This window comes from Caretta caretta, chromosome 10 (assembly GCF_965140235.1).
Source record: "Caretta caretta isolate rCarCar2 chromosome 10, rCarCar1.hap1, whole genome shotgun sequence".
Lineage (NCBI taxonomy): Eukaryota > Metazoa > Chordata > Testudines > Cheloniidae > Caretta > Caretta caretta.
This window is the reverse complement of record NC_134215.1, coordinates 9,998,885-10,026,073: the sequence shown is the minus strand read 5'-3', so window position 1 is coordinate 10,026,073 and position 27,189 is coordinate 9,998,885. Positions and strand designations below refer to the sequence as shown.

Sequence of the window (27,189 nt, the reverse complement as noted above, 5' to 3'; positions counted from 1 at the left end):
AATGCAGGATCCTTTTCTTTGCTTCTATAGCCCATGCTGTAAACAGCTTCCATTTTTATTTGAAAATGTACTGGCTGTTGGTCCTCATGATAATTCTTGATACTTGTTATCAACAACGATGTAAATGGCTGAGTTTATTAATATTAGCTAATAAACTACTGAATATGAGTAGCAACTGTTAATTTGATTTTGCATGAACCACAATTAGATGCCTGACTCCTCAGTGTATGTATGGAATGACCTAGAGACACAACTGCTATTCAGAGTCCGCTTCCACAACCCATTTAATTATTTAAAAAATCATTTAAGGTTGGGGACTTAAATCTACCGAAGTGAGAGCTGCTGACCTTAACTGGCATGTAGTGTGTGGAACATTGTTCACTAGGTCAATTGGAGATGTTCAGGCTGGAGCTACAGCGTTACCTCTGAGTTCACTGGAGTTTTTTCCCCCGAGGAGACCCTTAGCACCTTTGATGTACTGTAGCATGTACCTGAATATTCGAATGCGAGGAAAAGGGAAGAAAAGAACTTTCTGCCATAGGAATGTGCATGAAAGTTGAATGGCAGATGCAGTGAAAGGAATTAAATTATGAATAGATCGGTTTTTAACTTCTGCGTATTTTTCTTTGTGACCAGAAGCTCCTCCTTTAAACCCAGCCCTCTGTTTGAATGATTAAATCCTCAGGTGGGGATTGTCCGCATCTTTGTCTGATATGCAGTGACCCAAGCAACAAACTACGCTGGATAGTTGTGAGTTGCAGCATAGGGAATTGTAAAGGTTCTGACAATGCCGGTTGTGCAGATGGACTCTCCCTTGTCCCTCTCTGTTGAGGTGTTCTGGCTTGATGAGCAGGAAGCAGCGCTGGGGACCGTGGCCAGCTTTAGAAATGCTTAAGCCATGCCTTGGCTTGTTTAATCAAACAGTGGCTTCAGTTCTGTGTGTAGCTTTACATTAGATTTTTTTATACTACGAGCCTTTTTTATTTAATTGAATTATCTTGGGTTTCTTAATCCTGCTGCTAATAAACTGGAGTTGGGCATTAAGAACCAGTCTGTAAAAGAGATGTGACCAGCTTTGTAGATTTGCCATTATAATGCAGCATACTGATCTTTTGCTTTGTGAATGTTAGTGAACATGCAGCAGCAATCTTTCTTTGTTGGCATCCAGGCCGTGAGCCATCTCCCATTCCCTCCCCCCCGCCCTCCCGTTTTTTCTTCTACAGTTGTTGTTTCCTTCAATTTCAGTGACCCTCTGACCTAAATGCTCATTTATATGCCATGGTTTAAAGGTCTGCGTGTGGTAAGACTGTTTGGGCCCAATACCAGTTGTGTGACTTTTTTTGTTTCTGAGTTTAAAAAAAAAAAATTGTTTTAAAGCTGCTATATCTCTAGCATACACTACTGCTGTACTGTGTAAAATGCAGGGGAACCAGCTGAAGAGGGTTGTGCTGTAGGAAATCTGTTTACAAGATTGTCTAGTGTGAGATTTCCTGAGCTACTAGGGATGAGAAGCACACTTCCTTGTACATACAAGATCTTAAACTATTTGCATAGCCTCATGCTGACCAAAATGTAGCTGTGACTTTACAGGGAAGAGTTCCCCCTTTATACATAGCTGTCTAGTGACTGTATCTGGTTAGGTCAAAAGTCATTCTCTTCAGTAGGTGGGTTATATTCAGGATAATACATACCTGTGTGTGTGTTACATCATATGCATCTGGCACCACTAGTAGGGGCAAACATCTAGCCATGATGGTGTTTTTCCATTAAAATTCTGTTTTTTCAGGGTGTTGTAATGTGGCTGTAAACATCTGCTGTGGGGTGAATAGACTTGGGCAGGAGCACCGTTTTTAATTTAAATTTTTTAAAAAGATTTGAATATTTATCTAAGTTAAAAAGATGACAAATACAAATCCTCTTTATGGGTGCTATTTCATTTTAACTGCACTCTATGAGACCTTTCAGAATGAATGGCTGGATGTTTCCTTACAGCTATGGAACTATAGACTTTATGCACCATTATAGCTCATGAGCTAGAGCCTAAGAGGCCAATTGTGCTGAATCAACTCCCCAACTTCCAAAGTGGCACATCACAAGGAGAATGACATCTAAGAAACAACCCTTTTAAAATCTGTTTTCAGAGTATTAATTTAGATCTATGTAAGTATAAATTTTGTGTGTGTAAATGGTCCATGACTGTTCCCTTCTGTTAAGAGTGTTAATGGTACTTTACATAGATATATTAGTAAATTCCAACTGAAGACACTAATTCTAGGAGAATATCCCTATTTTAGTACAGAGTGGGGAGCGGCCTGCAGAGGTGTAGCTTGAGCCCACTGATTCATTCCTCTTGTGGGGCACGAGGGCCAGTTTAGGACTCTGCTCTCCCTCTGGGATGAGTCTCACTTCAGGCACAATACTGAGAAACTCTGAAGCAGCAGCACAAGCTGTTCTATTGGCAGGGAAGTCCCGAAATGGCACTAATAAGAATTAGAGAATGAAAGTGATTCAAGCCGTCTCCCAGCCATGGTTTGAGAAAACCAGGCCCCAAGATCCTTACAGATTCTCATCCTGCCCTGTACATAATGGAAACACCTCCCCATAAATTGGAAATTAATTAGGCTGGCAGAAGGGTGAGGTTTATCTGCATCATGTTCAGTTTTTCCAACTGCTTTGAATTACCAAAAGGTTTAGAATTGGGATCCCCCAAGAATTCTGGGGGGGAATGGAAGTTCCCCCCCATCTGGTCACTTTAGTATCTTGTGTAGTATAGAATATTACCTCCCAAAAGACAATGACTTAGGATACTAGGCTAATCAGTCAGTGTCATGTGTGGCATATTTTTTCTACCATCTCTTCTTTCTCTTTGATTCCCACTCCCCAAACATCTGCATTTGATTCTCTGCACAAAACCTGCAGTCAAGAAGGAAACATGCTCTTGACAAGCTTGAGTGCTGCTTTGTGGCTGTCTGCTATGGTATTTGGGGGTTGTGCAACCTGTCTCATTCTTGATGATGCTCCTACCTCCCACTGGCCTGAGGGTTAGGGTCTCCTAGATAAAATGTATCTAATAAACATATGCATACAACTAGAATTCCTCTTTTCTCTCTCCTGAGTGTGTCAAATTCATTCCTAGCATAATTCTGCTGAGGTTATTGAACTTGCCTTAGGATGTATTTTGACTTTTTTGGCCTTTTCAAGGTTACTCATTGCATTAGGGAGCCAGAAAGAAGCTGCTTCTGTGCGGTCTCTCTCTAAAGTAATATATTTCGTTGCATTTCTGTGAGGACCCAGAATACAAGCTTCTCCTAGGTTTCTGCTGGTATCAGGATCTGGTGGTTGATTTTCTTGGGAGGGTCATTTGGGCTGAAGGTTGTTCAAAAGGGAGTAGCCATGGTGCTGTGAACACTGAAAGAAACCACAGCTTTTCTTTTTCCCCAAGGGAGAAAAGCCACTGTGAAATCCAAATGTGACCCTCTGTATATTATGGCTCTTGCTTCATATCCTCTCCAGACATGGCCTAAAGGCTACAGCAAAGGCCCCTGGGAGTCAGCATCCTGGGTTTAATGTGGGCTTCAACTGCTTACTCATATGACCTAGGATAAGTCATGTGACTTCTTGCATTCCATTTGGCTTCACTGAAAACTGTCAAAAGCAGAACCATCATTAAAAACCAGATGCAGTGTCAGGATACTTTCTAGCGGATTGGCTGGCAGAAAAGGATTTAGATCAAGTAGAACAGTGGTTTACAACCTTTTTTCATTTGCGGACCCCTAAAAAATTTTGAACGGTGGTGTGGACCCCTTTGGAAATCTGAGACATGGTTTGCAGACCCCAGGTTAAAAAACACTGAAGTAGAAAAATGCAAATCCCCTTCCCCATCTCTGCCTCACTGCTAAAAGTCTGGTGTAAAACATCCCATGTTACACTGACTGAAGTGCTACACTTTTGAAGCGGACAGGCTGCTGACATACACAACTGGGTCCAACAGTGAAGGCGTTAGCGTAAACTTGAGCACCCTTTTTCTGTTTATTTCCCCCAAACGTTCCTACAGTCACGGAACCAGGGTAGTAGTAGTTTTGAAGAGACTTCTTCTTACGAAAAATAAGAGCAGGAAAAAATGTAAAAGCGTACTTGAAAACACTACAGAATGGCAAAGCTGTACTACTTTTTGATTCCTGATGTAGAGTGCTCTTTATCCTGATGAGACACGAGTTCTCCAAACTGCCAGGAAATGCAAGCTTAAGAGAGGATGGCTAACTAATATCTGCAGTTTCCAGAGTGGTGTTAAGAGCTGTTTCAGAAGGATCAGGAAATTGCATTACACATGCAGAAAACCAGATCTTTAATTAATCTCAACAGTAACTATAAGAAACACCAAATAACCAGTAAGAAGGAAGTAAAATCTGTTCAAATTTTGAAGATCTAATAGAAAACTGTTAAATCTCTAACCAAGACTGTGTGAGTTTATTCCTGCTTGTTTTTTAGGGGGGTGAGTGATATGTGTAACGGAGAGTAGGCCCCAGAATATCTCAATGGGTTGATATGGACAGAACCTTGATCCTGTCCCTTTATACACAGGTATGTAGAGGAGAGCCTTGCACCCTCTGCATTGCAGTTTGGCACTGAGCTACATTCCACCCATACTATTCTCTCAAGTATGTTTGCATTTTGGCTTCTAGTCCTGGCCAGACAAGACATCTCCTGCCATAACTCTTTATAGAGTACTTTTTGATATAGAAAGTATTTTTCATGACTGTTTATTAATCAGTGTTTTTAAAAGCAGGTTGTATCTCTAAAGTGGAAAAGCTAGGTCTAGGGCATTGGATGTGAATTTCAGCTTCTCTCCTGGTTATGTTGAAAGTGAAACACTTAGTCTGCAACTACAGAGTATGGGAAAACTCAGAAAAGTGGTAGGGGAATGCAACATCCAAGGATGGGACCTGCGTTTTTGTGTCAAATGGGATCCGGTATTTTTTATAAGGAGCCATACTTTTTTAAAAGTAATTTGAGATCTGAATGTGATTTCTAATGTATCAAAACATTAATATTTTAAAGCTATAACAAAGTTTTAAATTTCTACTATTTTTTCATTTATTTTACCTGTTCTGTTATCTATTATCTTAAATTGATGTATGTGGTTGAGGAGTATTGCTTCTCCTCTTAGCATTTGTTTCTATAACCAGAAATAAAATTATATATTAAAGAGAAGGTGCCCTGAAATTGCTTACTCCTTTTGAGTGGCTAAAGGATACGCTCTTACTGCCTGCATAGCACTGTGATGAGTTAGAAGATTTCCTCAGCAGCCTGTGGTGTGGATTTCACCATTTTCTTGGTATAAACTGCTTGCTTTTAGGCCCAGTTTGTAATCAATTGTGGTGTGGCTGACTCTAAACAGGATCTGTCTCTACATGATTAATGTACAGTTAGTAACTGTGGCAGATAAGTGTTTCACTGCTAGCAGAGGCCTAGGCTGGCACGTTTTGTCTTCTTTGTAACAGTTATTTTTCAGTGTGGGCAGAATAACCTAACCATGTCTATGGAACCAGAGAGGTTGACTGGGCCTGCCTTCCTTCCAGCTCTCCCTGCTGTAGGATATCCCAGAGGGCTCTGTTGCTCTGTGCTGCTGGTGCTATTTTCTGCGCCTGTCTTCTGGGCACTCTGTCTCATGCATGGCTATAAACAGGCAGTGTGCATTTGTGGATGACAGAACCTAAATATTTCTCTCTCTCCATCCGCACCCTTGAATTGTGTGCAGAACATTAGGTATATGTTTGTACATCTTCAGGGTTCAGAAAAATCCTAGCTATCAATTCAGCTCTGGTATTTGGAAGGTACTTTTGGGAAACAGTAGCTCACTAACATATTGTTGGTAATAAATAACCTGTCTCTTTTCTGCATCAGGATGGATAATCAGGATTAGCCCATCATCCCTCAAACTGGCTGTAGACTCAGGATCAAGTTTGCACTTATCCATCGGGATCTTCATCAATTCTGTGCTAAACCATTTCAACTGCTGCTGTAAATGATGAGACAGCATATTGTGAAGCTTAGAAGTTATACGTGGGCTGAAAACATTTCCAAGTCCTCCCATTTTTAAGGCTAGATTGTTCTTATGCCCTATTCTTCCCTTTGACACCTTATGTCAACTGCACCATCCCTACTCTAATTGCTCATTTTGGTTAACCAGGTCACTGGCTTTGAGTTTCAGAATTTAATGTGAATGCCATGAAGACCTCAGTGGACCTAAAGATGGATTCTCCCTGCCTAGTAACCATAGTCTGGCTGGCTTTTTCATGTGTTAGAAATCCTGCCCAGATCAGCAAAAAATACTTAGCAGACAAAGTCTGTAGAGAGTTAGATCTGGACATTTCCTTTAGCATCATCTTTTTTAAATACAGCATTGGACACCTATTTTTAAAATATATTGGACAAGCTCCCCACTATATTACATTTGGGAAAAGCTGAACCTTTTGTCTTTAGGCCCTCTGTTTTCTGTGTGTCTGATTTTATGCTCTACGATGACTTCGATAGCTACAGCAATGGAAATTTCTGGTTCCAAGAGCAGCATGAGCTGGCACATAGATGGCTAATGGAAACTGTTATTGATTAAGCTCTTTATGGAACTTTATACCAATGAGTGGCTCAAGGCATTCAACTCCCAAAGGAAAAAGAACCAGCAGACTTTGCAGGGTAATATCCCTTCCTGCTGAAAGACTCATGATAGTAAGTGCTGCTATAAAAGCTACAGGCTTTTTAGCAGTCAGAAAGGACGTTTCTAGGAAGGAAACGTTAATGTCTCAACTTTTTGGAATCTATGAAGACGGCCTGCTGGGTAGCTATTTGTATTGTAGCCTTTTCAAAATACGTTCTTTTCAATGGGGTCCCAGGGAAGGCGAAGAGCTTCTGCCAGTGTCACGTTTTCCAAAAATGAAAATGTAAAAAAACTCTCATCCACAGACACACTTCTACGGCTTGCTCAGGCACAGGGCTGTGACGGTCTTTGTGAGAACCTGCCTTGGTCCTCTACGCGGTGGAGAGCGCCTCGCCACCGTGCTTTGGCTTTGACTGTGAACGCAGTGGCGGCCTGAACTGCTAAAAGTTGAGAGTTGTGAGGAGGTCAATTCTCTTCAGCTGTACCTCCTTCCCCCCCAGTGTGGCTGCTCACCTGCTACGCCTCTACCACCTCCATGGGCAGCCGCCATTTTAAGGTCCTGCAGCTACTGGTTCTTCCCAACTCTGCTTTGGGCGAAGGGTCTCGGTAAGTGGTTCGGTGGATACCTGGGTTCCTTGGGTTGCGTGCCCCGCGTGGAGAGAGGGGCAGCCTGCTGTGGCAGGCCCGCTGGTGCGTGAGTGATGCCTCTGCCCACGGGCCCCACGCTGGTCCACCAAGGGCGGGGGCACTACAGGGGCCGGGCGTTAACAATTATTCTTTTAATTAAAGCTCATCATGGAATGAAACCTTCAGCAAAAGCTGGGTAACCCCTTCCCCTTAGCAGTGTTAACCCCTACCGCCCCCCCCGCCCCCCCCAGGCCCTGGCAGAGGTTAAGTGGGGGCTGGGCCCCAAGGGAGGGCCCCTGTTCATCCTGGGGCGCCTAGCAACCTCAGGAGGCGCTACTGCGCGGCCTGTGCACGCCCCTGAGAGGGGGCCCCGCTCTCCATGACCCTTGGACTGAGCCTTCAGCCACGTCAATCCGTCCCCTCCCCCCCTAATAATTGGGGGGCTACTTCTCTTACCTCGCCTGCCCTCCGCGCGGCGGAAGGATACTGGGATGTGGCGCCGCCTGTGCGGAATGATCCATCAGAGAGCGACGATCGGCGCCGGGGGCGCGGGGGGAATGGCCGAGCGGCGGCTGCTCCCGGAACTGTTCGTGCGGGGGCAGCCGCGTTCCCCACGAGCCCCCTCCGGCACGGACGCGCCTGCCGGAAGCGGCCGGGGAGGGAGCGGAGCCGGAGCGGCTCTTTCCTCCGCTGCCCTGGAGCGCGATGGTGCCCATTGCCTAGCTTCGGCGCGGCGGCGGGATGTTCACGCCGGGGGCGGAAAACTTCCTGCGGCAGGCCAGGTGGGGCGGGGGAGCCAGAGACGCGGCCCCGTGTGGGGCTGGTGGCTGGGGAAGAGGCTCAAGTCAGCCGGACGCCTGGGTTCCCGGGGTTGCGTGCCCCGCGTGGGGAGAGGGGCAGCCGGACGCCTGGGTTCCCGGGGCTGCGTGCCCCGCGTGGGGAGAGGGGCAGCTGGACGCCTGGGTTCCTTGGGTTGCGTGCAGCAGGACACCTGGGTTCCGTGGAGAGCGGGGCAGTAGGACGCCTGGGTTCCTTGGCTTGCGTTCGCCGCACGGGGAGAGAGGCACCAGGACACCTGGGTTCCTTGGGTTGCGAGCCCCGCGTGGGGAGAGGGGCAGCCGGACGCCTGGGTTGCGTGCCCCGCGTGAGAGGGGTTGCCTGTCCCTGGATAGGTGCCTGGCTCTGCTCAGGGCAGTGATCGCTGTGGGCGGGCAGGCAGGCGGGGTTGTGTCTCGGTTGGTGAATTCAGCAACGCAGTTCCCGAGGCTGTGAGTGTTCCCTGCGCTTTGTGCTCCCACAGCGAGGGCTCCTCAGACACTGACCTCTGCAGACCCAGTGGGCAGGGGAGTGGTATTCTCCCCATGTCCTAGGCAGGAAGGCTGAGGCAGGGGTGTGAAGTGACTTGTCCAATCTATCGCTGCTAGAAGGAGACATTTCAGACAGGTGGCTGTCTCTTGGAACTGGTCTCCACTTCCCCATTGCTGACCATAGGCAATGGGAGCGGGTGCAGCTGAACGGTAACTGGAAACAATTCCAGGTTCAGCCTTCTCAGAAGCCCTCCTGAAACCTTGCTCCCAAGGATGCAACTAAAATACTGTGCTTTCAGAGGACTGCTGGGATACCAGCAGGATGATGTGTTCAGAGGAGAGTTGCAGACATCCTTGGGTCTCCCAAGCTTTGGCTTTGTTTTCATGCTGGCAAACGAAGGGATGAATGGCTTGTTTTGAGAAGATATTAAAGCTTTTTCCCACTTAAATTGCCAGTTTAGCAGCCATAGCTTTGAAGCGGTAGTAGCTATTTATTTCCTTTCTTTAAAGACACTTGCCATTTGAGAAAAGGCTTAGAAATTGGCTTCTTGAACTTGGAAAGCAAATAGAAACTGCATAGCACAAAAATAAAGGGGAAATGGTTTTAAAGGAACAAACATTTCAGACAGTTCAAATAACAGAAATAGGTTTGATACCAGTATTTTGTCTTTGAGGTTAACAGAGCAGTAGAATGGGGACTTCTGTGTAGGGGAAGGTATTGCCTCAGCACTCCCTTTCTCCTGTTTTCGTTTCTGTATGTTTCAGACCATGAAATTTTACTGGTTTAGGGTTTCCTAATTCCTGTGTTGCCCTTCTTCACTAGGGAGATCCAGGATGAAGAACTGCGGAGATTTAGTTCCCGAATCACAAGCCTTCTCCAGAATCATGACTTGGGAAATGATACCATTGACTGTTTACAGAGACTTTTCCTGATTGTTTCAGCCACAAAATATGGCCGGAAGTGAGTGAGAGGACATGTTAAGCCTTGTTATGTAGTCACTGTAACAGGGTATTGTCAAGAATCTGTTTCAGCATTCTGTAGATCAGTACTACTACAGATCTGCCCTACTTCCTTTTTGGATTGCATTTGCAGTGACCAAAAATAGTTAATAGATTTTTTGTATTTTAATGTATCTACCAATATGTCACTGTTCCCAGGGGTGAGTGCTATGCTCTTTTAAATCGATTACTCTCTATTATTATATAACATCTATATTTCTGCACCTTAATCATGAACAGTAAATCTTGTGAATGTGGAATCTGTGTGTGTGTGTTTTAATTTTTGTCTTCTGTTTCTATAACAGAAAATATTTTCTTAGCTTGTTATTCAGTGTACTAATCCCAGCAGCTGTGATTCTCTTAGAATATAAAATGTTGAAATTGAAGCTTGTGTTTCTCCTGTACACAGGAGTTGCAACGCATTCTGTTCTTGACAGAACAGAAATAAAGGCTGGGTGACTGCAAAAATTTCCCTTTGCTGAAAACACTGTGCTAGTTTCAGATGTTGAAATCCAGTCCGCTCCCTGTCCCCTTGCAAACTAGGGACCCTGTCCAGCTCCCCTTAAAGTAAGTGGGGAAAAAATCCCTCTGACTTCATTAAGATTTGGATCAGGCCTTATTAAAGGAGTGAAATTCAGAGATGTTCAGACTGAAGAAGTTGAGTAATATGAGATTACTTAGGACCAGCCTCAAAGAAGACACCATATCAAGACTTTCAGATAAGAATGTTTACTTATATTCCTATCCTCTTGTTTTCTTTCAGTGATGCCTGAATGACTGGTTTTTGTTGGTTGATTTTTTTTTTTAATTTTTTTTTTTTTTTTTTTGTAGGTTGGATGGCAAATTTGTAGAGCTGTTGCAGACAGTGCTGTGTTTGCCCAAGTGTCCTGAGCAGGTTCAGGCTCTGTGTGCTGCCATTTTGAGAGAGATGTCACCCAGCAATTATCTGATCCTATCCTGCGATGAAATCCAGGATGCAAAGCTCTTGAGTCTAGTGTCCTCCATCCTCTTGGCTCAGGTAGATGGACTGTGCTGTCAGGAATCTTGTCTAGACTTCATCACCCCTTCACTTAACTCAAGGGGAGTAAAATTTACTTGCATGTGTTTAAATAAGAACAGAAGGAACTTCATGTAAATTAAGAACAGTTTATGCTTTGTTTGAAATCAAATGGCAAAGTTTTCTCTGTATTCAAGATTTGATAATGAGCTATTTAAAATCAAGGTGTGTGTAGCATGAGGGGATGAGAGCACTGGGCTCTGTGACCCGCGGAGCGGGAAGGAACCTTTCAGTGCAAGCTCCTGTAATAGAGTTCAATCTATTGCTGCTCATGCCTACAGAGGAAAGGATTGAAAAGTGAATTTATTGTGGCTTCTCACCTCTTTGTGGTGCTGGTTTTTCATAACATGTAGAGATCTGCTTGGCCTAATTTTAAAGCCTGATCCAAGCACAGCTGATCCCAGCGCAACCTTAGAGTGTTGAGTTGTTGTCAGAATTGAACTAACCTGAACCTACACTTCCCCTGCAGCCTGTGTAGGTGCTGCCACTGCGTCATCCTTGGGACTTGGCTTGTTGGTGGCTCCCCAAGCCATCCGTCTCTTCTGCCCATGGTGGTGAGGGATGGTCAGTAGCAGTTGCATGACATGCTCCTGCTGGCCATCCCCACCTTGCTGCGCTCTGTGCGCTGCAGAGTGAGAGGTGCTGCAACTCCTTGGCCCGCTCATTCTACAGCGTGCACAGAGCGCAGCAAGGTTTTGGTGGCTTGCAGTAACAAGGCACGCCGCTGCTACCAGGCTAACCCCACGGGCAGGTGGCGGTGGTCAGAGATGACCCAAGTCCAAGGGGGAGGGGAGGGTTGTTTTCACTTGTAATCCGGTTCGGGTCGTCTTTAAGGCTCTAACGTACCTTTACTAGGGAAAGTAACTTATTTATAAAGCACCCCTTCTTCCCCAGAAAGCAGTTGCATAGTTAAAATGTAATAATTCCAAAATCTAAAACCTTTCACCTTTCATCTGTGTATTTACCCTTGAATTAGAAACAGAACCATGATACGGTTTTTGCTCTGTTTTGATGTTGCTGAGGCGTTAATTTGGCAGATTTAATGCTGCTACTGCAACTCATTACAGCAGGTGACACTAATGAGCAATGTCCCACTTGATGTAATGAAAGCGGGAACTATTCAGCAGAGCCCCTACAAAAGGGCCCTCCTCTCATTGGTTCTTGGCTGTCAGCGTCTCGTCTTCCTCTAACTGCAAGGAAATGAGGTGGAAGTGAGTCACTCATTCCATTTGCCTACCTGTCGTTGCAGCTGTCAGTCCCATGTACTTTGCCTGAGACTTACAGCTTTCCAGAGCTTGTAGCCTTACTGTTGCCTCCAAAAGAGGCAGCTGCAGCAACTTTCTTCCTTGGCTTCTCTGCCTCTTGCTCTTCTGTTTGTTGGGAGAGTAGACTGGCAGATGTGATTTTAGACATTGGACATTTCTAACAGGTGAAGGGCAGATCCTCTAAGTGGCATGTAAACTTGTTAAAAGCTGGAGATCTGCCATTGATTCATTTATGCTTCTCACTAGAAAGCAGGCAGGGCTCCTGGAGCTGCATGTCAGCAGCATGATGACATGGTTCCTTCAGTTCCCTTTGTATCACAGCTTTGTAACCCAGGAGGAATGGCGTGTCCTCTTACCCTTTTTCTTTACTGTAGGTATCCCTAAATCATAAGCCTCCTCGTTAATGTGTTTCTTTGGTCCATCTGTGTGGGGAGGGGGGGAGGGTTCCCCAGTGCAGCTCCCTCACCTCCAGAAGGTTGTGTAGCTCACCACCGAATCGTTTACTTTTTCCTGAGTAGGGCACACATCTGGTAACTAGTGGATGCCACAGGTTGATGTTGATTTACATCCTTCAGATCAAGAGGATGAGGCAGACAGCTGGGTAGACTGTCAGAGACTCTGAATAGTTGAATGGGTTTTACTTTCTGCTGGCATGATGGCTTTGTAGGAGGAAGAGAACCATTTGATACCACTAGGGCAGCCTCTCAAAAGGTTTGGTATCTGCCTGTCATCCCAAAGGAGGGGTAATCTTTGTGAGAGACCCATCTCCCCTGACAATTCAGTCTAATTATGTATCTTAAACCACAGCAACCACTTCCAAACAGAGAGTGTTTTATTCTCCTTATAGGTACCGGCTAACTAGACATGTTGGAACACGTTTCATCAATCTGACTCAAAGCCACAAGCCTTGCGTTTAACAATCATATTGGCAAATTCACCACTAGGGATTATATGGAGGAGTTCGCTCTATTGTTTGCCTCTCCATCCACGCTGGATGAATGTAGCATTGTATTTGGGGGGAGTCCGCTAGAGCCACTTTTGGCGAATAAATTCAACTTTCAGTTGTGGCTGTCCCCAAACTTGTTGCTTCATCCAATGTTTTCTCCATTGGGAACTGTGGCTTCAGCTTGTAGAAGAGATCTGTGGACTATGGTAAAATAGATGCACTCAGCACCAGAGCAGAGATGCCTTCATGTAAGCATTTGTAAGGCTGAGATCATTAAAAGCTCAGTTGTAAATGGTCAGCTTCTTTTAATCTTTGCTTCATTTTAAGGGAAATAAAAAGGCTCAGGTGTCAGCAGTGGGGCAGCGTGTTGTAAAAGTCCTGGAAGGGCGACTGCCTGAGGGTCAGAGTTCACGGCACTTTCTTCCTCTGCTCTCCAAGATCATCAGTCTATCGCCAGCAAACCTAACTGAAGGTAAATGCAGGAGGGTCCTAGAGAGAATGCCAAAGGGTCCCACAGAGATGGAACAGATCTGTCATACAGCATAGTGATAAAGAAGGGTCTTTGAAGGCTTAGACCAAGAGTATGACTTGGGATGCTTGCAAATTACCATTATAAATGGCACCTATATCCCAGGGAAAGTGAAACTCTGATCCATTGAGGAGAGGTACCTTATTTGTTTGATGCCCTCGAGTGTGCTAGGCACCTCACAGGACAGAAAGACATTGGCTCCTTAGGGCAGAGAGATCCTTGCTATATGTATGTGCCTAGCACTGGGGCGTCTGAGTGTGATTGCGATATAAATATGTACCCTGAGGAGCTTGGGGTGGGGGCGGAAAAGCTTACATGGCTCCACAGTTTGTGTGTCTCTATTTAGTGAGTACAGAAGAACAGCCAGTTCGCTTTTCATAGGTTTCTTGCCAGAAGTGAGATTTGGAGTGGCAGAGAATTTGAAAGGTGGGGGTGGTGAAATTTCAGGGGGAGGTGATGGCCCAATGAATAGGCTTTGGGAGAGCACTCCGGTCATGGGGGGACCCGATGGAAAAAGGTGCAGAAATACTCTTATGAAAAGGAGATGCTGCACTGTGCTGAGACGAGGTTCAGGAGTTTGCTCAGAGATTCGCACTCCTTGGACAGAGGCGGGGAGGCTTGAAGGAGGATGCTGGAATGGAATATTTGCCTTTGCCTAGGATTCAGCACCACTTCCCCGGGCTTCTGCTACATTCAGTAGGATAAAACTGTATAGGGGATATACATTTTCATGCTATAGGGCTCAGATTAATCACAACTCCCTGATTAGGGAAAAAACATCCCCCACAGACAGGTTATTCCATTATTGTCCACTACATCTCATCTTCTGATACTATCCATCTGATAGCTGCTGTTGGAGACCAGACTTGGGAATAGATGTACCATTGGGCTGATCTATATTACAAATCCCAGGTGTCTGCTCACTTTCTGACTTCAGTCTGAAGAACTGTGCAGAACATTGATGAGATTAAATATAGCATTGAACAGGAGCGGGGGGGAAAGGCCGGGGGTGGGAATGGTATACGGAGCTGTGAATGGAATACAAAAGATACTGGTCTCTGAGCAAGTGTAAAAGTAGAAGAACTGGGGGGGGCATGAAAATCACCTACAGAGTTTGACTGAGGGAATCCCTTTGCTCTGAGAGTTGCTAAGAGTTGGACTATAGTTCTGCTGGCAGCCTTGGGCTAGGTTTAAAGTGTATCAGTTTGGGAGCAGTTTTTAGTGACTAGTGTGCTGCAGAGGCCCCTTGCTGTGATGAGTCTAAACCTTACCTGCATTGCTTTCCATCTGTAGATCAGACCAATCTGGTCAATAAAAGGATGGTGGACTGGCTGAGATATGCAAGTGTTCAGCAAGGAGTTGCACTGCCCTCTGGAGGCTTCTTTTCCAATCCCAGGGCAAGGCAGGTGAGTGATGAATTCCAGAGACTCTCACAAAGGACCTGGACCATGTCATGTCACCGCCCCACCCTTTAAAGCTCCTGAGCACAGATCATTTTTAGGAAAGGTGGTCTAGAAATGCTGCTGTTCTTAGCCAGGTGGACAACTAGTGGGTGCAGCAGTCAGGCACCTTGGGGATCAGAGTTTGGATTTCAAACTCCTAGGCTAATGGGAGTACAGAGACCGAAGGTTTAGCTCCAGGCAGAGGTGGAAGAGAGCATCTTGCAGATTTTGATGACCACACTGATATGTGTTGAGGGCCATTTATCTTGAAATGGAAGGTTGCTGAAGGTGACTTTTGAGGGAGATGGGAAATAAAAGGATTTTGAGGGCCCCTCCCATGGAAAAAGACCTGCACCTTCCCAGCCTGGGCCTCTGGTTGTTATGGAGGCTTTCTGTATGTCTATATGTATGTATGTAAGTAACTTCTACATACATGTAAACATACAAACATGTTCAATGACTCAATTCATGTGTTTGGTGAACTCCACTTCCCCTCTCCCCAACAATCTCTACCTCAGGAAGTCCCACCACTTCACCCAGTTTATCTTCTACCTCCCAGCCTGGCCCTATCACAGAGGTGGATGGTGCAGTCGCCACAGACTTCTTCACAGTGCTCTCAGTTGGTCAATATTACACAGAGGACCAGTGGCTCAACATGCAGGCCTTTTCCATGCTGCGCAAGTGGCTGCTGCTCTATGGGAGCGAGGGGGCAAACAGACCTAATTCAGGTACTGGCTTGGTGGGTTGGGTGGTGTATTACATCCCAAGTGGGAGATGTTTCCTGATCTAGTCCTGAAAGGGCATCTGGTGGCTTCACCATGAAACCACCATTTGGCTCAGTATGTTTGGCACTAGCTCCCCAGTTGCTGCCTGAGTTGGTTCAACAGAGGGTTGTGGGTTGGAATTGAGGGGCATTGGCAGTGCATGGAGGTCCATGAATTCAATAGCAGGGGATGCCAAGGCTACGACTGTTGTGAAGGAAATGTCACAGTGAGCCTGCTGAATGACCATGGTCTGACATACCAGAATGAACCATTTACGTGGGCCCTCAGGTTTCTGGAAAAATCCCTCCAGGCTTCACAGAAAAAGAAATGAAGGGCAGGCGGGGAGATAGCATCCCCTTAGGTGCTGTTGTAATATTCCCACACTCCAACAGAATGTACCCCTTGGACTGGAATCAGATACGACTTTCCCTCTGTGACATACCAGGATACAATCCAGACCAATGAGTAGCTGTGTCACCCCTGCCCTGCAACCTTGGGTGTCCTTTACAATGCCTTGCTGCTGTAGCCTCCAGCCTGGACTGCTCCCAAACAGCCTCCAGCATGTAACACTCCCAGCTGTGTCAGAGTGTGTGTGCGCTGCAGTCAACCAGCCAGACCTTGGCTCTGACCACCTTTGGTTATGCTGCAGGGTGACCCCAACACACCCCCAGTCCCAGATCTTTTCCCAGAAGTGTATATCCTCTACTGCCCAGCCCTCTCCTGGGCAGTACAAATATGTTAAGTCCATTATTCCTTTAAGGGAGTAATATGCATATAACTTGTCACCCCAAATGGAGTTATCCTGACACTTCAGTTTGAACTCACTGGATTAGATAAAACAGTAAAACAAGCTTAACAACTACAAAGAGAGAGATTTTAAGTGAGTACCAGTAATGAGGCATAAAAGTCCGAAATGCCCCTGTTTAAACTTCCTTTGTTTTTCCTCTCTGCTTGCTGACTCTGCTTACTGTTTAAATGTAAATTAAGGAAAGCACGTATTCCTTCCTTTGCGTAGGACAGACCTGACTTCTGGCTGGGCAGGGCAGTGGGGTTCAGAATATGTGCTGATAACATCATTCAGGGGAGTCTGATAACTTCACAAACAATGTTGCCAGGCATATTTTCCCAGGACAATACTGACCAGCAAATTATGAGTTTTCAGACGATCGCTTACAGGCATGCTTTATACAAAGATTATTACCATAGTGTGTGAATACAGGGGTGTATTCCATTGTACCTTCTCTTCCCCCATGGTGAGCTGGGCAGTTTGTAGAGCCTTGTTCATACGTGAAACTCTCTAACAGTACCATGCAGTGTGATCTGCGATGATCTCTTCTCTGCAGATGACAAATCAGAGGTAGATGGGTCTATTATGTCCATGGTTTCTGCTACCTCCACCTCCAGTCGTCTGCTTCCCCCAAAGGAGCGTCTAAGAGAGAAGGCTTTTGAATACTGCCAGCGTCTTATTGAGCAAAGCAACCGGCGTGAGTTGTGGTCTGAATATGTAGGACTCTTGTCGGAGTCCCTCAGTGTCATTCTTAACAATCATCTCGATCAGTCTCCTGCTGGGTCGAGGGCACAGTCTCCCCACTGTTCTGAGACTAGGCCCAAGAATCTATTCAAGCCGCCTGCTAGACCATGGCTCTGCTCTGGCTTTGAGTCACTAACTGACTCCCTAGTGTCTGGGGAAGCGGACGAAGGGGTCTGAGCTGAGTCTCCCTAGAGGGATTAGCTGGGGATGGGAGAAGTTGCTTGCTAGCTCTCAAACATCATCTGATTCTAGTGCCAGACTCTGTGTTCTACCTCCTGCTGTTGATGTGGGTTTTGGAAACTGTAGACACTGGGGTGTGGATTCTCTTGACTGTAACTGCTCAGAACTACGTGAGTTAGGAGGGTCCATGGCTCTTCCCCTCCATCCTTAATTCTGGGCTGTCTTGTAGAGGGCTGCTGTGTGCTCAGTAAGGATGCACTGAGAGGGCTCAGTTCATCACATTGGTAAAGGCTGAAGGGAGAGCTTCCACTGATCTAATAATGGACTTGACAGCATTCAGCCATTCCCAGTAGAGCCCATGCCAATACCAGCAGTATTGCCCAGCGTGGACTAGGGGACTGAGTGTGATTTGTTTATCTGTTAGGGGCCCTGAAGAAACCAGATGGGGACCTGCAAAAAGCCGTAAGTACAAAAGAGGCAGGGGGGAGGGTTGTGGTGGTGGAGTTGTTTGCACAGTTCTGATCTTGCTGTACTTTCTTGTGCAGTGTCTCATTGAGGCTGTCACTATCATGGATATTATCTGCAGGCAGGACTCCAACTATGTGTACCGGACGCTCTCCTGCCTGAAGATCTTGCATGGCAGAATCAGTGGGGACCTTGCTTATGCCAGGGCACTGCTGCCCATTGCTCAGTTCTTCCTGAACCACAGTAAGCTGACAGTGCACACATGCTCTCCTCTCTAGAGCTGCTCACAGGGATTGCTGGGGGTTGGGATGTTGCTTCTGTCGCGCCCTCTTCCCCCAGCCTCCATAAGCTTTGGGAGTCTCTGCGGTACCGGTGTGCTCACTCAGGCCTCTGTTTGAGTGGCAGGATTGGATCACTAGGCACTGAAATACTCTTCCTCTCCATGGCTTCCTACTACTATTCTAGCTTTGACCATGTGCTAGGCTAGTGTATCTAACACTGTACTGTCTCAGCAGTGCTGAACCTGCTTTCTTTCTCTCTGCCTCCCCAGCAGCAGGTGCTGCTTGTATGGCTTTGAATATGCTCTTAGCTGGGCAGCCCAGTGCTGGAGATCCAGGAGTTGCACTGCCGCCCTCTCCTATTGCTCTTGGTCTTGATGTTACAAAAGCCGCTCTGTAAAATCTCCAGCCCTTGAAGGGTGGCTGCTGGGTGGGCCGAGTTCCTGAGTGGGCCTTCCTTCCCAGGTGAGACAGCAGCGGTGGATTCGGAGGCAGTTTACAAGCACTTGTTCACCAGGATTCCTGCTCAGCTCTTCCACAGCCCAATGGTGGCCTTTGAGTTTATCCAGTTCTGCAGGGACAACATCCAGTTCTTCACAGAGAACATCAGCATCTTCAGACGGAGCTTCCCAAACCTTTTCAAGGTATGGGGGCTGGGGCTGGGTCAAGCACTGCTCTTCACGCACTTCATGTGTCCTTGGAATGAAAGCCCCTAATGCTCAAGGGGGTGGCTGTACAACAGTGGTGCCCAAACTTTTCCTGTTGCACTCCCCCTTACCAGTAATGGAATCTGTCTGCGCCCCCTCTCTATGCCTGCACAGTTGGCTCAGCAGAGGAGCTTGGGATGGGGGAGGAGCCGGGACTAGAGGTGGAGCTGGCCTGGGGGCGAAACAGGGGGTGGGGTGGGGTGGGGTGGAGTGGAGCTGTGGCTGGGGTGGAGTGGGGCTGGTGCAAGAGCTGAGCTGGGGGTGGAGTGGAGCTGCAGCTTGGGACAGAGCTGAGCTAGGAGTGGAGTGACTCCTGGGGGAATTCTGCCTCACTGTGTATGCGCAGAATTCATGGCCCCCGCAGATTTCTTTTTTTCCCCGCAGAAAAATTACTTCTGACGGGGAAGCTGCAAGAGCAGTGTAGGCAGGTTAATTTGGGCGCTCAGAGTAGCTGGTAGAGACGTAAATCACCACTGGGGTGGGGCAGGGCAGTCATGCCTGTGAGAGAGAGAGAGAGAGACTCTGTCCCTCTTGCTCACTATTGCGACATGCTCGGCATGGAGGGCCAGGGCTTTGGGATATTTCTGATGAGGTAAGTGTGGGGCAGGCTCTGTCCCTCAGGCAAAGCAGCATGTAGCAGGTTGCCTGCTTAATGAATTGTTCCCATTGTTCTTAGTGAATTCCCCTCAAGATTATAAAACAGGTGTAAAAAATTGTAAGGCTCCTTTTTGTTGCCAGAGTGGTGTAAAGGAGCCTTATTATAAAGAACAGTATGACCTTATTAAAATGCTTATGGTGCTTTAGTGCTTAGAACTGGTCTAAATTTTTGGACTGAAAAAATTTCCTATCAAAATGTGCTCTATGAACTGTTTGCTACTGACCTTTCTGGAGATGGTCAGTAGCCAATATACATTGTGAGTTTGAGTCCCCAGCCCTCACTTGCTCTTCAGTTGCCTATGATGTAACACTGAGCATATGGCTGCATATATTTGTTGACTAATAACTAGAAGTGAAGGGTCAATACTAGCTACGTTACTATTAGACAAAGGGGGGTTGGGGATTTCCTCCAGTGCTTCCCACTGCCATTCTCTATCCATTGTACTATAGTTTAAATAAATTACCAAAATAATTGAAACTAGCATGATTATATTAATTATTTTAACAAATAAAACATGCAGAATTTTGCTGAATTTTAAAATATTTGTGTGCAGAATTTTTAATTTTTTGGCACAGAACTCCCCCCAGGAGTATGGAGTGGAGCTGCAGCTTGGGCCAGAGCTGAGCCGGGGCTGGAGCGGAGCTGTGGCTGGGTGATGCTCCCGCCCTGCCCCCTATGGGCCCTGTGTGCTATTTGCGGATGATACTAAACTGGGAGGAGTGGTAGATACGCTGGAGGGGAGGGATAGGATACAGAAGGACCTAGACAAATTGGAGGATTGGGCCAAAAGAAATCTGATGAGGTTCAATAAGGATAAGTGCAGGGTCCTGCACTTAGGATGGAAGAATCCAATGCACCGCTACAGACTAGGGACCGAATGGCTAGGCAGCAGTTCTGCGGAAAAGGACCTAGGGGTGACAGTGGACGAGAAGCTGGATATGAGTCAGCAGTGTGCCCTTGTTGCCAAGAAGGCCAATGGCATTTTGGGATGTATAAGTAGGGGCATAGCGAGCAGATCGAGGGACATGATCGTTCCCCTCTATTCGACATTGGTGAGGCCTCATCTGGAGTACTGTGTCCAGTTTTGGGCCCCACACTTAAAGAAGGATGTGGATAAATTGGAGAGAGTCCAGCGAAGAGCAACAAAAATGATTAGGGGTCTGGAACACATGAGTTATGAGGAGAGGCTGAGGGAGCTGGGATTGTTTAGCCTGCAGAAGAGAAGAATGAGGGGGGATTTGATAGCTGCTTTCAACTACCTGAAAGGGGGTTCCAAAGAGGATGGCTCTAGACTGTTCTCAATGGTAGCAGATGACAGAACGAGGAGGTAATGGTCTCAAGTTGCAGTGGGGGAGGTTTAGATTGGATATTAGGAAAAACTTTTTCACTAAGAGGGTGGTGAAACACTGGAATGCATTACCTAGGGAGGTGGTAGAATCTCCTTCCTTAGAGGTTTTTAAGGTCAGGCTTGACAAAGCCCTGGCTGGCATGATTTAACTGGGAATTGGTCCTGCTTCGAGCAGGGGGTTGGACTAGATGACCTTCAGGGGTCCCTTCCAACCCTGATATTCTATGATTCTATGATTCTATCCCGAACATTTCTCCACGCACCCATGGGGAGGGCATGCCCCACAGTTTGGGGCCCATTGCCATACATGTATCACTGACAGGCTGAGGTGTGGAAGGACTCACAAGCGGAGTTTAAAATATGTTTGTGGTGGGGGATTAGTTCTGGATATGTTTACCTGGTTCATCAGGGCATGAAAGGCTGTGAGTAGCATCTGTGATCCAGAGGCGTCTGGGTGTCTAATACAGCAGTTGCGGGTGGGCAAGGGAGTAAGGACTTGGCAACCAAACTGTAGCAGAAGGGGTGTCAATGGGCTCTATCCCAGGGAAATGACTGTCTTGTGGGATGGAGCATTTCCTAGTTTGTCCACAGCACCCCTTAATTCCTTCACTGGAGTCTGACAACACCCTGGGCAGCAGGGCCTGGTTGGGGTGGGGGTTAATTCTCCTGCATTAAGGCTTAGGGACTCAAAATTGCTAGTTCTGAGATCCACCCCAGTGCAGGTGGCCGCTGGGAGCTCCTGTCGCATCCTTGCAAACCCCCTTTGTGGAGGCTGTGAGGTCAATCCAGTTCTGTGCTGGGCCAGCCTGAGCGCCTTTAGAAGCAAATTCTCCATGCGGTGAAACTTGCTGTGTTGGTTTGTGAGAGACTTGGGTCATCCGCTTCTAAATGTTTCACTCTGGCTGTGGGGTCTCAGAGCTGAACTGCCCTGGCACTCCACATTTCTGTGCATTTTGTTCCTCTCCCTTTGCCCCTGTAACATGCTTTTGCCTTCTCTGAGGTGGGAGAATCCAGCCCAGTTAGGGGGGAAGAGAAGCAGACCTACGGCTAGCTACTTGTGAAAGTCTCTGCCTGTTTTTCCCTGCAGCTCCTAGCATGGAATAGCCCAGCCTTGATTTCTGAGTTCATGGACCTTCTGCCACCTCTGCTTGGTGCTGACACAGCCATCGAGATCTTTCACTTGCTGCTTGACCTGCCATGTTTGGCGGCTGCTCTGGACATCCAGCTGAGGTGATATCACCTTCCCCTCCTCTCACTTTTTAGCAGGGTGTTGACATTGGGCTGTGTCCTGACCCACTCTTTGACCCAGAACTAACTGCTTGAAATGCATGCCCCACACCCAAAGAACACCCAGGACCGCATCAGTTCAGAGCAGCAGCTACCGTAGCTGGATTTATATGGGGCTGTGAAAGCACCTGACCAATAATGTTTGTAGTTCTGCTGCATGTGCAAAGATAGGGACAGTCAGGTCTCATGCTTCTGAGCAGTAGGCTGACTGTTGTTAGGGGTCAGGAAGGAATTTCCCTCCCTTCCCCCATGTCCACCTCTGAGCAATTGGTAGATGCCCATCCCTCTGGAGCACATGGTATTGGCAACTGGCAGAGAGAGGATGCCAGAATTGGTGGTCTCGGTTAGCCAGTCTTACATTTAGGCTCGGAAGGATTCAATTTTTAGTGGTAAATGTTGATTTCATCATACGTACAAACTGGTGAAAAAAATATTTCCATCGATGACGATCAAAATTTACATATAGGCAAGGTCAGAAAAATGCCGCTTGATTAGAGTTTGATTTAAGGATATTTACTGTGTATATTTTGTGTTTTGACAGTTATAAAGCGTTAACTTTTTGAGTCTCCAACACGTCATTCAGTAATTATTATCTGACACCCACCCTGATAATTTCCTGCAACTGTGAAAATTTGAATGGATAAAAAATAAAAACAAAATAAAAACAAAAAAACCTTAAAACTAAACATTGATATTATCCATTTCAATGATTAGAAAATAAAAATTCTGCCAGGCCTGCTTATGTCCTGCCCTGTTGCCCTTGTTAGCTTCTCGGGCAGACATGAAGTTCAGATTCTCTCCTGGGAGGGTCATGTGAGAGTGGAAGGGAAGACGAGCGTGACTGGCTTCTGCGGCTCGCTACCCCACACATGCCCTGGGGATCCGCGGAGTATAGAAGCACTTCCGGGAAGGCTTAGCACGGAGACTCGCACTGGAGTGGTCCGCTGGCAGAGGGGACTTTGGTCATTATGGAGTACTGGGTTTGCTGGGCCTGGAGTCGCCCTTTTGGACTTTGCCAGGGCATGCTGCTGAGCCAACTGGAGAGAGTGCTGGGAGAGTAGCCTCATGCCTAGCTCCTGAGGAAGGGTGCAGTCTGCCTGAGCTCCCGTCTGTTACCCAGCATTTCTTATACGCAGATTCCTGCTTTTTAACCCTGTTGATGTTCTTGTTCTGAAGGCCCGAGAACCATTTCACTGTTGGAAACTATTTGAAAGAAACCTGAACTTTCTGGGGGGTTGATCAGCTATTGGGGGCCCTTCAGCCTTGACATTCCTCTAACTGCGACCTAGCCAATTTGCTGCTGTGTTCCCATTACTTCAGTTTGCGTTGTGTGTGTCCGTTACTAGATCTGCCTCTGCTCCCATCTCTGAGAGAGCCACCTGGGATCCTGCTGCAAAGCCAGCCAGCTGCCTGGAGGCCTTCCGCCACCCGCTCTACAGAAGCACCTTTCAGTATCTCCTCCGCATTGAGACCACCCCCAGAGACCCCCCTGAGCGGTACGAGGCTGCAGCCAGCGTCGGGTTCAGCTGCATGGGGATGCTGTGACTCCCCATCCCACAGCTGCCTGAGGACTGTGGGGTCCAGGAGGAGGAAGCAGCACTGCAGGCAGGGTTCTGTGCAGAGGAAGAGCTGGGGTTGCTGTGCAAGACTCGTGTGTCTGCTCCCAGGCTGGCTCCTGTGTACTGGCTCCTGAGTACAGTCACAGCTAGAATGTGGCACACGTCTCCCTCTCCTCTTCAGTTTTGCAAGGTGTTCAAAAGCAGAACGACTTAGGGAGAAAAAGGGCGGGGCTGGGAAGCCGGGATTCTTCAGGGAAGCTGCTTTGATGGTGATATTGGGGTCTGTTGTCAACAGGTTGGCTCCTCTTCGCCAGCTGCTGGGGTCCATGGCCAACTGTCCACGGGTTGTGCAGTGTGCAGACACCATCCCTGTCTTACTGCGGCTCTACTTCGGTGTGGTGGCAGAGGTAGGGCTCCCTGCAGACAGGTAACTGGGGAGTTCCCATCCTGTGTGTCGCTGTCTCTGATGTTCCCTTTGTCATGGGAAGAATATCCATGGGAACCAAAGGGTTAAACTCCCTCTGGCTTGGGTTCTGGCTCACTCCGAGACGGTGCCCTCTTCCCTTTGCTCTGGGCCTTAATGGGGGGTGAAAATACCCAGGACCCTGAGTGGGTGTATGAATCTATAAAGGAAATTCCTGGGATTGTGGGGGGTGTTTCTTTAGGGAGTGAACCTCTAGGAACAGGCGGTGGCTGGGCAGGCCCTTTTCGTGGAAAAGGGCCCTTACTGCAGTAGCTCAGCATTATTTGAAATCCTTGCCAGGCTGCTACCAGCAGCAGCTGCTGACCAGTGAGGCCTCTCCAAGTGTGGGCAGCAGGAGGACAAGTGCAAGGCTCCTGCCCAGCACCCTGTGTCACTCAGATCAGGCTGCCAGGCTCCTCCACAAATCCCCTCTGGGTTTGGCTGGAGCGGCTGGGGGCTGTGGTGGTGCTGAAGGAAATGCTTCTCCATCTCCAGTTTGCAGACAGCCCCCTGATAAACCAGCTGGTGTTGGTGCTGCTGGAGAGGAGTGAGCAGCTCTACGAGATCCCGGCGTTTAAGGCTGATGTCCATAGGTGAGTATGGGCACCTCTGGGAAGGGGAGAGAATGGATAGAATTGCCAGGAGGAGGATTACACAGCACACTGCCCCGGTCTGGCTTTCCAAGGGTAGCCAGGGACCAGCCTTGCCACAATTGCTGCATGGCCTGTCTTCGGAGGGCACAGTGACATGGTGCCTTGCGGTTGGCACGCTTGGAGTGAAATCAACAGCTCCCTCTCTTTGGTCAAGAAAACCGTGTGGGTCACAGGCACATGGACACCAGAGTATTGGGGCTGAGCCCTCTGGACAAACAGCTGCAGGGACTGGAGCCACTGGGCACTGCGGTCACACCCTGATCGCAGCACATCTGCAGCCACTGTCCCGCACTGAGGCACTTGTTTGCCATTCACACATGGGCACTCACTGGTGGTCACTGTGCAGACTCCTGTCTGGGGGCAGGCTCCTCCCTTACTAGTGGGCCATTGGGGTTGCCTAATCTGGTGAGCAGCCTGCTCTGATCTGTGTGGGTGCCAGGCAGTTGGTTCCTGAGCTATTGCCCTCTCCCTTTTTCCTGGCAGAGTGCTGAGCTCCCAGCTAGTGCTTCTGTGTAAGCTGCACCCCTCCCTGGTAGTGGAACTGTCCAAGGAGCTTCTGGAGTTCTCAGGAACCGTCAGCAACATCCGGAACAAAGAAGATATCTTCACCTACGTGGTAAGGTGGAGCCTGCCTGCCTCTGATACCCTACCTGTGGCCCCCTCTGCAGGCTACCAGAGGACTCTCTTCACAAACTTCCTCTTGTCTTCTCTCCTCTGGTGCAAACTAATCTCATCTGTCACTTCCTTAGACTGTTCTCCAAGAGGTCTGTATACTTCTCTGCCTGTCTTGCTGCAGGTCTGGGCTATTGGAGAGTACATGTCTGTGTCATACGACAAAAGGTGCACCGTGGAGCAGATCAACAAGTTCTTTGAAGCCCTGGAGGCCATGCTGTTTGAAATCACGCAACTCCGGCCCTCGGCCAGCATCCCCAAGTACTCACCCCGTGTCATCACGGTTCTCATGACAACGCTGACCAAACTGGCATCGCGCAGCCAAGATTTGATCCCCAGGTGTGAAACCGGGCAGCAGGTCAGGGTTGAGTGTGCAGTTCAGCCAGGTTACCAAGCAAATGTTTGTTGCTGTATTCCTGTTGGCTAAATAGCCTTAATGAAAAACCCGGGAATTGAAACAAGACAAACTGTGAAAGCAATAGAAAAGTATATTTGGAGGAGCCCAAATTGCAGCCAGGCAACCAGTTTGTGCATGTTTCTGGATAGTGTTTAGAGAGACTCGGAGGGGGAGGGATAGCTCGGGGGTGGGAGGGATAGCTCAGTGGTTTGAGCATTGGCCTGCTAAACCCAGGGTTGTGAGTTCAATCCTTGAGGGGGCCATTTAGGGATATGGGGCAAAAATTGGGGATTTGTCCTGCTTTGAGCAGGGGGTTGGACTAGATGACCTCCTGAGGTCCCTTCCAATCCTGATATTCTATGATACTCTATTGTGTACTGTAGGCAGTGTGTAATCCCAGCCACTCCCAGCAGGAGGCACTGAAGGGAGTGAGGGGGTAGTGTTACCATTGAGGAAGCTCACAGCTTTACCCGGCAGGTGTTGGTGATGGAGGGGATGTGGTTCGGGCTGGAGGGTGCTTTCACCTCTAGGCTCTATCTAGGAAGTTATTTAAGAGTGGTGGTTTTGAGGCAGGAGCTTTATGAGTCTAGAGCTGTTCTCTTGAAGCTCCTGCTGGCTCAAGGCTGTGTCCTTCCCTCTTGCAGGATGTCCCTGTTCCTGTCCAAGATGAGAGCGTTTGTTCAGAGCCCTGCCATGGCCTCGGTGTACAGTGAGGAAGACAGTGAGGAGATCCTGACCCGGGCTGCTGAGCTGATGAACCTGTTGAAAATGCCCAGCGTGGCTCAGTTTGTGCTGACGCCATCAGCAGAGGTTGCCAGCCCACGGTTTCACCGAGACACTAACGTGTCCCTGCCTCTCGCCATGAAGACGGCTAGCCGGCTTTTAGAAAGGGGGACTGGCTTCGTGCCAGGGTGAGGTGATGGCATTTCTGAGTGTCCACTGCATAGCTCTGACTGACGAGACCTGGCTGGCTCTCTGCTGTATTTTGACTAACCTGCTGCTACTGACTCGCTTAACGGAATATGGGGAAGGAGGAGGGATGAGGCTCTGCTCCAAGCTGCACCTTTCTGGAAATGGGCAATAAATGGTGGAAAAGAGGAATAACCAGAGCTGATGGTTTCTGTCTTCGAGCCTGACCATGTGGTTTGTTTGTTTCCTCTCATGGGTGGCTGTTCTGCCCTCGGCCCCTGCAGCAGGAAGTGTTTCCACTGACTCCCCTCGGTGTTCCTGCAATGGGACTCGGGTCCTGGCCCGCCCGGGGAGACCAGTGACATCACCCCCATGAGGCAGAAGCAGCACGCACCCCAAACAGACAACCTGGTGCTACAGGGGAAGGGCGCTGGCTAGTGTATGTGAATTGGGGTTTTCCAAGAAAGCTTAGCCAAAGGCCCAACCTGCCT

At 47.9% G+C, this 27,189-nt stretch overlaps 1 protein-coding gene across 2 annotated transcripts; it reads left to right on the top strand.

Moving 5' to 3' along the window:
• The first annotated feature begins 298 nt into the window (after positions 1-298).
• On the top strand, positions 299-26,893 carry AP5Z1 (adaptor related protein complex 5 subunit zeta 1). 2 transcript variants are annotated; one of them, XM_048868008.2, is made up of 17 exons: positions 299-7,261; positions 9,413-9,550; positions 10,420-10,606; positions 13,184-13,328; positions 14,679-14,791; positions 15,387-15,555; positions 16,935-17,075; positions 17,727-17,764; positions 17,848-18,010; positions 18,511-18,689; positions 21,846-21,988; positions 23,392-23,541; positions 23,900-24,011; positions 24,563-24,660; positions 25,204-25,336; positions 25,517-25,731; positions 26,434-26,893. In XM_048868008.2, the coding sequence occupies exons 1-17, from the start codon at positions 7,191-7,193 to the stop codon at positions 26,702-26,704; spliced, it is 2,466 nt and encodes an 821-aa protein (XP_048723965.2). In that variant the 5' UTR covers positions 299-7,190; the 3' UTR covers positions 26,705-26,893. The 2 variants fall into 2 exon arrangements, with proteins under 2 accessions (XP_048723965.2, XP_048723966.2); XM_048868009.2 differs by lacking the exon at positions 299-7,261 and adding an exon at positions 7,904-8,064.
• Positions 26,894-27,189: the final 296 nt, after the last annotated feature.